This window comes from Manis javanica, chromosome 8 (assembly GCF_040802235.1).
Source record: "Manis javanica isolate MJ-LG chromosome 8, MJ_LKY, whole genome shotgun sequence".
Classification (NCBI taxonomy): domain Eukaryota; kingdom Metazoa; phylum Chordata; class Mammalia; order Pholidota; family Manidae; genus Manis; species Manis javanica.
In genome coordinates this window covers 33063351-33077361 of record NC_133163.1, presented here as the reverse complement: position 1 = coordinate 33077361, position 14011 = coordinate 33063351, and the positions used below count along the sequence as shown (strand labels likewise).

The 14011-nt window shown below is 41.8% G+C and overlaps 1 protein-coding gene across 2 annotated transcripts in view; it reads right to left on the bottom strand.

The window, feature by feature from the left end:
- The window catches only part of ZFYVE26 (zinc finger FYVE-type containing 26), a 64561-nt gene that overhangs the window by 29219 nt on the left and 21331 nt on the right, over window positions 1–14011 (bottom strand). For both annotated transcript variants that reach the window (XM_037002681.2, XM_073242225.1), the window contains exons 17-25: window positions 12503–12622; window positions 12251–12415; window positions 11497–11715; window positions 10819–10921; window positions 9171–9916; window positions 3475–3671; window positions 2327–2431; window positions 865–987; window positions 305–481 (exon numbers count right to left, since the gene is read on the bottom strand). In XM_037002681.2, the coding sequence (XP_036858576.2) occupies window positions 305–481; window positions 865–987; window positions 2327–2431; window positions 3475–3671; window positions 9171–9916; window positions 10819–10921; window positions 11497–11715; window positions 12251–12415; window positions 12503–12622 (1955 nt within the window). The remainder of the gene's footprint in view (window positions 1–304; window positions 482–864; window positions 988–2326; window positions 2432–3474; window positions 3672–9170; window positions 9917–10818; window positions 10922–11496; window positions 11716–12250; window positions 12416–12502; window positions 12623–14011) is intronic.

The following is a 14011-nucleotide window of genomic DNA, read 5'->3' as shown; positions in this document are numbered from 1 at the left end:
GTGATTCTAAGACATGGTCACAATTGAGAAACACTGATATAGCAGATGCCAGGGAAAACATAAAGAGAACTTAAAAGGACCAGGTAAAATTCACTTTGGAGGCATGGCAGTAAAGAGAATGACAAATCCTGAGGGACTCAGCTAGGATATGGTGGGCTGCTAGGGTAAAGATTTTATATAGCACAGGCCCAGAGTGGCAGGTGCCTGCAAGAAGAGTCATTGAAAGGGCAAGTTCTGAAATGGGAGCCAGGCCAGCAGTCTCCCTCTCAGTCATACTTTCCCAACACACCCTTTGCCTCTTTACCTTGGAACCCATGTACAGCGCCTGGATCTCACGGTGTCGGACAGCAGTCAGCTCTCCATAGAAGTGGGTGGTGAGGTAGTTGGCCAAAAAGTGAGATGTGGCCAAGCTAGGATGCTGGTCAAGAGCTTGCTCTGTGACCTCAAGGCACATGGTGGGGTCAGGAATTCTTTGTAGGAGCTGTTGCAGGAGCAGAGTAGAGGAGAAAGGTGAGGCCCACAGAACTCCTAGTACAGCCTTGTTTTATCTGAGAATGGAACATTAGGTTTATCCATTTTGGACTGACCCCTTCTCCACACTCATTCTTTCACCACCCCTGTAGCTTCACAAATGATGGCTTTGACAGGACCGGAGTTCAGCAGAGTCCTGGACCCAGCTGCCCACCTGGCACCTAACGCAGGTGTAGGCACCTTCTGCTCAGATGACTGTTCTGGCTCCTGAAGGACATGAAGGGGTGGATCTGAGAGTGAAATGCTTTGCATGGGATTCAGAACAAAACCACCTGATTTGGCTAACCTTTTTGTCCCTTCCCAAAAGAAAAATGGGAAGAGTTGGAAACTTACTTGGAGAGCTTTTTCATGATCTCCTCTTTCTAGAAGGTGTAGAAGATGCTTTTGATGTAGGCTGATTAAACATTCTCTTGGAATGGGGTACAGGCAGCCCCACTCCTCACACAACCCATATTCCTGGAAAGAAACACACAGCATGCCTTCAATCCCTTTAAGTTACTGGCCTTGTCTCTCATCTGGCTTTTGCCTGTTTTTTCTTGGTGGTCTTGAGTCTGCTAAAGCCCAGAAAAGTTTAATAAGTGCTGATAGGAACTTCACTGTGGGATTAAAGTGGGATCATAAACTCAAAGGACTAGAGTGGCAAAATAAGTTATTAAAATGATCAAAGTAGGCCAACTGTTAATGGTATCATTTTCTTCTTGGCTCTACCATAAAAAGGAAACAGATGACATATACTGACTGACACTTAGTGCCAGCCCTGAGCAGAATAAAAATTTTGCAGACCAATAATGCATGAGTCAAATAAATGTGGTGGGGGTTGGATTTCATCCATGTCCTCTCCTTGCTACCTCCCACCCCTAATTTGTGAACTCTAAATTAAAGTTTCAGAGAATGGAACTCCCAGGGCTTTGTCCAAGTATTATAATCTGGTGGCATCTGGAATGCCTTTCCCACAGCTTTGCCTGAGGCCACTTTCCATAGGATGTTTCCTTGTGTCTTACATTTCATTAGGTGCCTTGCCTGTGCTCCCACTGCCATCTGGGCTCACCTGATATACTGCAGTCACCCAGGAATGTGTCTTACACTGCCCCCCTTCCCAAAATGTGAGTTGTGCAAGGCAAGGACTGAGCTTAATTATCTTTGTTTCTCTACCATTTAGCACAGTGGCAAATAAATGCACAGTCAATAAAGCTTTCCTCGCTGAACATCTGGATGAACATACCTACTTTGAACCCTAGTATAGCAATTACTCAAGTGATAAATAAAATCGTTTAGTACTCAGTTGTCCAATAAACACATGAAAAGATATTCAAGGTCTTAGTAATCATGGAAATATAAATTAACACAATAATGAAATACCATCCTATTGGCAAAAAGTGAAAAGTTCGCTAATACCAAAGGTTGGTAAGGATACAGAGCAACAGGAACTGTGAGTGGTGTATCAAGGTAACCGATCTCAAGAGCAATTTGGTGATGTCTTAATAAAGGTGAGGATGCTCATGACTGGTGGTACGGTGATTCCCTACTAAGTCATATATTCTGCACCTAATGTATACAGCACATGAAATCTCATGCATGAATAGAAGGGTAATATCACAAAAGCGTCAACTCTATTCTCTATACTATACATCTCTGTATGTTGGTAAATTTCATACACATGAAAAAGAAAAAATGATGTCATGTAGTTACTAAAAATATGAGGACACTGATACATGGAAAGGGGTCTGTACAACCAGGTAAGGAATTTCAACTCCGAAGAGAGGAGGAAGGGGAAAACTACCCAGGACAATGGTACCTTTGCTTCCAGAATCGTGTTCATGACAGCTGATGGGTCCTCAGCACAACAGTTCCTCAGGGTTTGCCAGTCACACCACACTGGGGTAGCCTGTAAACCTAGAATCTAAGGAAAGACAGGAAAAGCTATCAAACCACACTGCAGCTTCTGCCTCCATGAACAAGTCATCGGCCCATCCCTAGTTCTCTGTTCCAAAGTTAGGCTGACAGAACTTGCCAGGAGAGAGCTGGAATTAGAGACAGTGGGGCACAGATTGTTTGGAAAGGTGAGTGAACCTATCCGGGAGGCACACTTAGGGAGCAAAAGCTAAGTGGGGAGGCAAGGATTGGGGCCCTTCATTGTGAGGACAGTTCTGAGAGGCTTCTGTGCTTTATAGCTGGCTCAGCCTTCTGGGGTCACTTGTCCCATTCTCTCCCACCTCAAATGCTACCTCAAAATACTCTGCGGCTTTAATGCTCTGTGGGATCACCATTCATGGGGCTCTGATGAAATTTGCTGAGGATGAGTGGAAAGAAAATCTTTTTTACCTGCTATTTTTACTTTCCCTGGTAAAAAAAACTGGATTCTGTTCAGTTCTAAGTACACATGGAAAAGTTAGCATGTATTTCATAGTTGTTATGTAGCTGTAACCACCTAAATCTGTCTCCCTGAGCCTCTTGATTTTACATATAACATATTTCACAAGAATTTTTCACTGTTGAAAGTGTCACTTTCATGCATCCTTCCAAATGTCTCTTAAAATTTAGCTGCCTTTTTGTTTAAAGCAATCGCTAAAAAAGACATGATAGAGATTAAGCTCCTAAAAACTGGGCAATAAAAAAGACCTAACAGACATAAAACATACACAAAGCTCAAATATATATGTGAAAAAGGCTTTGTGGACCATAAAGCATCATTCCAATGTTAATTTTGTTATAATTTTTATGCTTCTTTGATGCATATATATTTAACATTATAGGACTAAATAAAATAGGAACCAGATAGGAGGCTTCTTTGCTGTTTGCCTAAGAAAAAGAAGCCAGATGCAGAGCAAAAGCCAGGCCTAGATTTTCTGTTTCTTAAAATCTACCATCACATGAGAGTAAGTTAGAGTTGGTAATAGGGTGAGAAACCTATTTCCTTTCTCTTGAGGCCAGGTCCCATAATACCTTCTGATACACCTGCAGCTCTGCCAGCTTTTTCTGTAGTTCACACTTTAGTCCCGCTTGGACAGTTGTGTCTGAAATGCAGTAGGCTAGGATCTCCAGGCACGACTCCAGGGGCCACCTGTCCACAAACTGTAGGGTTAGCTGACTTCTCAGAGATGCATCCTTCACGGGAAATAGGAACTGCCACCCTTCTTTGTCTACAAGACAAAAAAAGATGCCCAGGGGCAGCAAGCCTACCTTGACAAGAGTTAAGGTTCCTTTTTAAGAGAAGGGCTTTGTTCAACTTGATAACAGGAGTTTGGAAGACCCTTAAGATCCATCTGATCTTAAATTGGTTTTTACACTTGGAACCATCACATGACAAGGAGAAATGCTATATCCTTATGTTTCTCTTTATGCAAACTTAATCAGAGCATGAGACTTTCTGAAGAGAGAGAGATAGAGAGAAGAGAAAGGGACAAGGAAGAGAAGACAGAAAAGATGGAGTTCTCCATGTTTTGGCATGCTGTGAATATAGCACTCTTTCAAGCTCAAATTCTCAGTGGAACTTTTAGTTTGTCATGCAATTTCCACTCTGCACCACACATAATTACTTCAATGTTATTTCAGTAAACTAGTTTTACTCCCTTAATATCCTGTCATTATTACTTAGTAGATCTATTCCACATCCATTTCACAGATGTTAAAAATAGATGCCAACCTAAATAGATGTCACCAGAGAAAATAAAATCACAGCAAAGAAAGAAGACTAACCAAATGCTAACTAAAGACAAAAAATAAAATCAACTATTCACAAAAGCAGTCAAAGGAAACACAAAAGTGTACAGAATAAAACACCTAACATATAAAGAATGGAGGAGGAAGAATAAGAAGGGAGAGAAATAAAGAATCATCAGACTGTGTTTATAATAGCTTAATAAGAGAGTTAAATTAGATGGTTAGACAGTAAAGAAGCTACCTTTGAACCTTTGGTAACCACGAATCCAAAGCCTGCAATGGCAATAAGTACATATCTATCGATAATCACCCTAACTGTAAAGAGACTGAATGCACCAATCAAAACACACAGAGTAACAGAATGGATAAAAAAGCAAGATCCATCTACATGCTGCTTATAAGAGACTCACCTCAAACCCAAAGACATACACAGACTAAAAGTGAAGGAATGGAAAAAGATATTTCATGCAAACAATAGGGAGAAAAAAGCAGGTGTTGCAGTACTTGTATCAGACAAAATAGACTTCAAAACAATGAAAGTAACAAGAAATAAGGAAGGATGTTACAGAATGATAAAGGGGGCAGTCCAACAAGAGGATATAACCATTATAAATATCTATGTGCCCAACAGAGGAGCACTGATATATGTGAAACAAATACTATCGGAATTAAGGGAGGATGTAGAATGCAATGCATTCATTTTAGGAGACTTCAACACACCACTCACTCCAAAGGACAGATCAACCAGACAGGGGGTAAGGACACAGAGACACTGAACAACATACTAGAACAGATGGACCTAATAGACATCTACAGAACTCTACACCCAAAAGCAGCAGGATACACATTCTTCTCAAGTGCACATGGAACATTTTCCAGAATAGACCACATACTAGTCTAAAGAACCTCAGTAAATTAAAAAGACTGAAATTCTACCAAAAACTTCTCAGATCACAAAGGTATTAAATGAGAAATAAACTGTACAAAGAAAACAAAAAGGCTCACAAACACATGGAGGCTTAACAACATGCTCCTAAATAATCAATGGATCAATGACCAAATTAAAACAGAAATCAAGCAATATATGGAGACAAATGACAACAACAGCACAAAGCCCCAACTTCTGTGGGACGCAGCGAAGGCAGTTCTACGAGGAAAGTATATAGCAGTCCAGGCCTATTTAAAGAAGGGAGAACAACCCCAAATGAATAGTCTAAATTCACAATCATTGAAATTGGAAAAAGAAGAACAAATGAGACTCAAAGTCAGCAGAAGGAGGGATATAATAAAGATCAGAAAAGAAATAAAATTGAGAAGAATAAAACAATAGAAAAAAATCACTGAAACCAAGAGCTAGCTCTTTGAGAAAATAAACAAAATAGATAAACCCCTAGCCAGACATATTAAGAGAAAAAGAGAATCTACACACATCAATACAATCAGAAATGAGAAAGGAAAAATCACAACGGACCCCACAGAAATACAAAGAATCATTAGAGAATACTTGAGAATCTATATGCTAACAAGCTGGAAAACCTAGAAGAAAGGGATAACTTCCTAGAAAAATACAACCTTCCAGGACTGACCAAGGAAGAGACAGAAAATCTAAATAGACCAATTACCAGCAATGAAATTGAATCGGTAATCAGAAAACCACCCAAGAACAAAACCCCTGGGCCAGATGGATTCACCGTGGAATTTTATCAGACATACAGAGAAGACATAATACCCATTCTCCTTAAAGTTTTCCAAAAAGTAGAAGAGGAGAGAATACTTCCAAACTCATTCTATGAAGCCAGCATCACTCTAATACCAAAACCAGGCAAAGACATCACAAAAAAAGAAAATTACAGCTCAATATCCCTGATGAACATAGATGCAAAAATACTCAACAAAATATTAGCAAACCAAATTCAAAAATACATCAAGAGGATCATACACTATGATCAAGTGGGATTCATCTCAGGGATGCAAGGATGGTACAACATTCGAAAATCCATCAACATCATCCACACATCAACAAAAAGGAGAACAAAAACCAAATGATCATCTCCATAGACACTGAAAAAGCATTCTACAAAATTCAATATCCATTCATGATAAAAACTCTCAACAAAATGGGTATAGAGGGCAAATACCTCAACATATTAAAGGCCATATATGACAAACCCACAGCCAACATCATACTTAACAGCGAGAAGCTGAAAGCTTTTCCTCTAAGATCGGGAACAAGACAGGGATGCCCACTCTCCCCACTGTTATTTAACATAGTACTGGAGGTCCTAGCCATGGCAATCAGATAAAACAAAGAAATACAAGCCATCCAGATAGTAAAGAAGTTGTTAAACTGTCTCTGTTTGCAGATGACACGATACTATACATAAAAAACCCTGAAGACTCAACTCCAATACTAGAACTAATATCGGAATTCAGCAAAGTTTCAGGATACAAAATTAATATACAGAAATCTGTTGCTTTCCTATACACTAACGATGAGCTAGCAGAAAGAGAAATCAGGAAAAAAATTCCATTCACAATTGCATCAAAAAGAATAAAATACCTAGGAATAAACTTAACCAAGGAAGTGAAAGACCTATACCCTGAAAACTACAAGACACTCTTAAGAGAAATTAAAGAGGACACTAACAAATGGTAATTCATCCCATGCTCTTGGCTAGGAAGAATTAATATTCTCCAAATGGCCATCCTGCCTAGAGCAATCTACAGATTCAATGCAATCCCTATCAAAATACCAAGAGCATTCTTCAACGAACTGGAACAAATAGTTCTAAAATTCATATGGAACCACAAAAGACCCTGTATAGCCAAAGCAATCCTGAGAAGGAAGAATAAAGCAAGGGGGATGTAGCTTCCCAACTTCAAGCTCTACTACAAAGCTGTAGCAGTCAAGACAATTTGGCACTGGCAAAAGAACAGACCCACAGACCAGTGGAACAGAATAGATTCCAGATATTAACCCAAACATATACGGTCAATTAATATACGATAAAAAAAAGCATAGGCAAAAATCTGTTGGACATAAACATGAGCAACTTCTTCATGAACATATCTCCCTGGGCAAGGGAAACAAAAGCAAAAATGAACCAAGTGGGACTATATCAAGCTGAAAAGCTTCTGTACAGCAAAGGACACCATCAATAGAACAAAAAGGCATCCTACAGTATGGGAGAATATATTTATAAATGACATATCTGATAAAAGGTTGACATCCAAAATATAAAGGGCTCACCCACCTCAACAAGCATAAAGCAAATAATCCAATTAAAAAATGGGCAGAGGATCTGAACAGACACTTCTCCAAAGAAGAAATTCAGATGGCCAACAGACACATGAAAAGATGCTCCACATCGCTAATCATCAGAGAAATGCAAATGAAAACCACAATGAGATATCACCTCACACCAGTAAGGATCGCCACCATACAAAAGACAAACAACAACAAATGTTGGTGAGGTTGTGGAGAAAGGGGAACCCTCCTATACTGCTGGTGGGAATGTAAATTAGTTCAACCATTGTGGAAAGCAGTATGGAGGTTCCTCAAAAAACTAAAAATAGAAATACCATTTGACTCAGGAATTCCACTCTTAGGAATTTACCCTAAGAATGCAGCAGCCCAGTTTGAAAGAGACAGATGCACCCCTACGTTTATTGCAGCACTATTTACAATAGCCAAGAAATGGAAGCAACCTAAGTGTCCATCAGTAGATGAATGGATAAAGAAGATGTGGTACATATACACAATGGAATATTATTCAGCCATACAAAGAAGACAAATCCTACCATTTGCAACAACATGGATGGTTCTAGAGGGTATTATGCTCAGTGAAATAAGCCAGGTGGAAAAAGACAAGTATCAAATGATACCACTCATATGTGAAGTAAAAGAACAAAGAAAAAAACTGAAGGAACAAAACAGCAGCAGACTCACAGAACGCAAGAATGGACTAATAGTTACCAGAGGGAAAGGGACTGGGGAGGATGGGTGGGAAAGGAGGGACAAGTGAGAAAAAGGGGCATTACAATTAGCAGACATAATGCAGGTGGCAGCACGAGGAAGGCTCTACAACACAGAGAAGACAAGTAGTGATTTGATAGCATCTTACTATGCTGATGGACAGTGACTGTAATGGGGTATGTTGTGGGGACTTGATGATAGAGGGAGTCTAGTAACTATAATGTTGCTCATGTAATTGCAGATTAATGATACCAAGAAAAAAAAATAGTTGCCAACCAATTAAGACAACACAGCCAGTGCATGGATTTCTCCACCTACTCGGGGGGATTTTCTCTTTTCCACAGGGCAACCAAGCCCCCTACCCAGAAGCCATTCCCTACAGCACTACCAACTCTTGCTCCCCCTACTGGAGTGTTGTAGGTCACTGCTCTCAACTCTGGTTATGTATCAAAATTTCCTGGGAAGCTTTTAGAGTTAGATGGTGTCAAAGAGGCACACATTCTGTTTTTATAAACAAAGCCTTATTAGAGTATAGCTATGCTCATATGTTTATGTATTTTCGGCTGCTTCATGCTGTAATGACAGAGTTGAGTAGCTGCAACCAAGACTGTATAGATTATAAGTCCCTTTAGAGAAAAAGTTTGCTGACCTCCGTTTTAAAGTAAACATTTGTCTGAACCCCACCCTAGGCTTCTGGGTGAGGGGCCCACATATTTGTTGTTTATAGTATTTTTCAAGCACTTCTGTTATGCAGGGTTGAGAATACTAGTTATGAGTGCCTGTTCTAAAGTTAAATGGACTTGGTTCTAAGCTCTGCTCCACCACTTCCTGTATGGGCAAGTGTCCCGTCCTTTGAGCCTTGGTAGCCTCTCAGTATCTCAGTAAGGGTATTAGAGGGGTACCTTTCTCTAGAGTTACTGTGATGCTCAAGTGTGATGATACATGCAGTGAATGTAAATATCAATACCACTAGTAAAGGAGGGAGGCATAACTTTCTGCTCACCACATGCTACAGCACAGCTCAGGACTGCATCCTTTATGCTGCTCAAGTCATCCACGTCTCGCCCATACACTTCAATGAGCTGAAGGGCTCGGTGCCAATCTCTGGCTACCAGGGCTTCCTCGAAGGCCTCGATAAGCACATCCAGGGCAATGGGAGAATGCAGGCCCAAGAGGACAGTAGAGAGACTAGCCTGGCCACAGAGACCCGCTGCCAGACTCTGCCCCTGCTTGGAGGACCCTCGTAGGGGTTCCCAGGCAGCTAGGAGGGAAGCCTCAAGCATAGGGAACTGTTCCAGGAGGTCCTCACACTCCCGGGATACCTGCTCTGCAGCCAGAGGCACCTCCCTGCGTCCACAAAGCTCCTTCCATGACAAGCTGGGCTTGGTGAGCTTTGACCCTTGTGAAGCCCTCAGACAGGCCACCGTAGCCAGTAGCTTAGAGCGGGACTTAAGGAAGGCCAAGGTGGAGGAGGTAAGGGCCAGGGGTGATGAGTCTCTTAAGGAGGAGGGGGGCTTTCTCTCTAACGTGGGATGCTCTGTTGGCTTTGGGGAGCTCAGAGTAGAAAGTGGGAGGTCCTCTAGGTAGTGGGACTTGTGCAGCTGGGCGAGAGTACGCAGATGGGTCAGAAGGGATGATGTCTGCTGGCTTTGCAGGGAAGAGCAAAGGGCAAGGGGCTCACAGCAGCAGCTGACGATGACCTTTGGCATGCTCACGCTAAGACCTTCTTGAGCTAGAAGGGCTGCCAGCCTGGAGGAAGAGAAACAGAGAGGCCTGAATATATAGCCATCATCACCCAACCTCAGAATTTCTTTATGTAAATGATTCTTTTTTTATGTAAATTCAAAGAAATGTAAATGCAAGCTCTTTAATTTTTCCTCTTTCTCTCTCTTTTTTTAACACAAAAAGTAGCCTATTAGACATACTGGTCTGTCCCCTTGCTTTTTAATTTTTTTAATTTTTTATTTTGGTATCCCCTTGCTTTTTTACTTAGTAACATTATCTGGGGGACCTATCCAAATTCCTCTAGAGACCCCCTCATTCTTTTTTATAGTCACACAGTATTTCATAATGGGGTCACGTCATAATTCAACTAGTTTCCTATTAGTGGACAACAGATTTTTCTAATCTGTTGCTATTACATGTAAAACTATAATAAAATGACTTTATATATACATCATTCTTATATGTATAACGAAGCTGCAGGACAAATTCCCCAACTGATGGTTAGATCAAAGGGTCTATGAATTTGTAATTTTAGTAAATATGGAAAAATTGTCCATATGGACCCCCACAGGGGCTGTAACAATTTATTTTCTACTAGCAATCTATGAGAATGCTTGTTTTCTTATAGCCTAGCCAACTAATGTGTTATCAAATGTTTGGATTTTTGCTTATTTGTAAGTGAATATTCATCCCTTAATTTTATACTAGCAATATTAATGTTAGAGGCAGCAAGAGAAAAAGAAATGAGGCACAATGAATTTTAATGGAACCATATAATGCAAATTAAGGAAATACAAATTAAGGGAAAATTCTAGAAGAAATCCCCACTCTTTGTAGTGAATTCAAGCACAGCCCCACTAAGCTCCTGGTTTTCTGGAGAAAAAATCAGCAAGACCCATGCTTGACTCCCATGGGGTGGCTCCTACCTGTCTGGGGGAACTTGTCTCTCAAGCAGGAGGTGTGACACCAGTTGGGAAGAGCTCTGCTGCAGGAGAACAAAAGGATTTCCTACCCTGACCTCCACATGATCTGCAAAGGTAAACAAAGTAGCCTTTGTTTGCACCATTGACCACAAAGGTTCAGAGCCCTATTTTCTAGAATCAATAAAAAGGTACCCTGTTACAACAAAGGGGGGCTACATTGAAAGCCCTTCTGTTAATATTTTCTAGGTAAAAGTTATTCTCAACATGACCCTGACCAGAAGTTCATCTGCACCTCTAAAGACTTCCCATCACAGACAAACTTCAGTGGTCAGGTCTAGCCACAGCTCATCCTGCCCTTGTGAGTACAGTACTCACTCTGTGCACTCAAGTAAGAATCTGGCACTCACATCAGAGACCTGATTCCTCTGCTGGGTGTTTAAAATCCACAATGGTCTGAGAGGTATTTGTGAGTTGTCAGTGCAGTCAAAATTGTTATATAACTACCAGGCAATAGGGACACAGAGATGAACAAAACACAGAGTTGAACAAGAGAGGACCTTATATATCTAGTGTTTTTGTCTTCTGCTGTACCCCGAACATCTTAATGGAAAACTTTTCCTCTTTTTGCCCTAAACACTTGCAGACCAGTCATGACTTTGTTTCCTCTTTCTTGCTACTTACCAGGCTCTGAGCTCAAACTCCGAAGGAGAACTGCAGCCAGGGTGCTGCAGTAACTGAAGAAGGTGCCCAGGTAGTTAGTCTGGCTGCTGCCTGCTAGGATCTGTTTGCCCAGGTTCTTCTGCAGGAGCTGAGTCTGGATGCACACAGGGTGGGCCTCTGCCTCTGGAGCTTTCTGGGTTGCCTGCTCCACTAGCGAGGAAAGCGGAGTACTCCTGGGCTCTGAGAGTTGTTACAGCAGGAGAAGGGAGGCAGGCTTTAGTCTGTGCACCCAGCTTTGGGTCAATTTCTGACACAATATGTGAACTGGGCTTCTGTGCACTGCATGGGGCATCCTACAGCTTGGATGCCACACTTACAAGGCAGCTATAAAATCCTAAGTCGGTCACTTGTACAAGTGATTCTCAGCCAGGAAGAGCTTTGAGTCTGGAGAAATCTGGGTGGATAGTTCTGTTTCCCCCTAGTGTCTCTGGGGCAGAGTGGCTTTATGAAGAGCACAGCAATCTTTGGGGGAAGGGTTGATCAATACTGGGTACCTTCTTGATACACACCTCATTAGGAATGAGAAAAGGTCTCAGCTAAGGGAGTGTTGTGTCTTCTTTCACTTGAGAGGCAGGAGAACAGGGGGAGCTGATTATGACACATGCCCTGGCTACCTAGGGCTGGTAGAGCCCAGCTCCACAGTTCTCAGCCTCTGCTCTCAGTGGCGCCCCTCCTGAGTGCAGCCCTCGTCCACTCCGGCGCAGCTGGCCCGTACCTGGCAGCTCTAGTGCTTCTCTCAGTGATTGAAGGACCTGATACAGCTGCTGGGAGTGGCTAGAGTGGCTGGCCACACAGTCCTCAGTTAGGCTGGGCCAGCTCATCTGAAGCAGCTCAGCAATGCTGCCCCTCAGAGGCCCGCCTCCTTTTTCTTCCACACTCTCTACGGAAAGCAAATGGAAAGCCAGTGAAGTCTGAAGCTAACCTAACGGTCTGAGTCCAGGAGAGAACATAAAGGGATAAAATTCACCTAATTTAGATTGTCCAGCTGAGGTAAGCGGGAAGTTGAGGATCTTACTGATTTGCTGAAGAACCACTGGGAAGCCGCGAATGCCATCAGCATGGAGGGGTACATGGTCTAGCCGTCGACCTGCAAATAAGATGAAGGAAGATGGAATGCAGGAAAAAAAAAAGGTACTTTTAGAGATTGATACTCAGTCCTGTATTTACGTGTAAAGTTTTATCTTCTTCAATATAAAGGAGGAAATATGTGCTGTGCCATTCTGGGTGACAACCAGCACACCTGCCTTGTGCCACATCTGAGATTCCAGATATTTATGGCATGATGCCTCAGTTGTCAACAGCGGCAGCCCCACAATCTCTGGTACTCCTATGGAAACTGTTGTCCCAAGCCAATCAGACACTTTTTGTGTATTTTCCCTGGTACTGCCCTCAGCTGAGAACCTGGGCTGGGATCCTAAATGTCTTCTCTCTTTGCTCTAAGTAGTATCTTGATACCCTTAGTAGACTAATAAATTATTCCTTATGCCTCTCCTGTATCTCCATATACTTGGGATAATCTGGAAACACAGCAGGTACTAAACTCGTAACTGATTGACATCAAACTATCTCAGCTATTAGCATGAATATCTCCTTTCATTTTAGAATATATGTACTAGACAAGGGGGAGGGAAATTGTTGGATGAAAACAGCATTGCATATGCCACAGTATACTTTCTTAGAAGGACTATGTGAACATTAAAGGGCATTTTATGCAGCAGCTCAGAAGTGATTTGGAGGGATGTGAAGAAAAGAGTTAATACAGTAAGTCTAAAACCGCTATCCTTGGAAAGGCCTGCTTGCAGGTTGGTCATTGGCTGGCATCTGTGTACGTAAATGCTTTCTTACACTGAGATAAAACTTTCCCTAGGTAAGAGTGGCTCACTGTACCTAAATAGTTTGTATAATGTGGTTTATGTTGAACACCTGATTTTCAAGAGTCTGGAATTTTGATATATGCTGAGCAGGGAGCACCTTTGTCACCAACCCCCAATAAAAACCTTGGGCATTGGGTCTCTAATGAGCTTTTATGGTGACAACACTTCATACGTGTCACAACTCATTGCTGGAGGAACTAAGCCCATCCTGTGTGACTTCAGGGGAAAGGGACTCTTGAGAGGTTGGAAACCAGTGCCTGGTTTCCTCCAGACTTAATCCCATGAGCCTTTACCCTTTGCTGATTTTGCTTGGTATCCTTTTGCTGAAATGAATCTTAGCTGTGAGTATAATTATATGCAGAGTTCTGTAAGTTTTCCTAGCAAATCACTGAACCTAGTGGTGGCTATTCATAATGTGACCTATTGCCCACTCCTCTCTTCATATAACTGAGCAAGAACACACTCCTTTCTCCCACCGGTCAGTCTTTCCATGTCTGGTGTATGTATCAAGGATGGGTGGGGAGTGAATCTTGGCCTAATTCTTTCTCCACATTTCTCTACCTTTAGATACTTGTTTCCTCCAAGAATTCCATATACACATC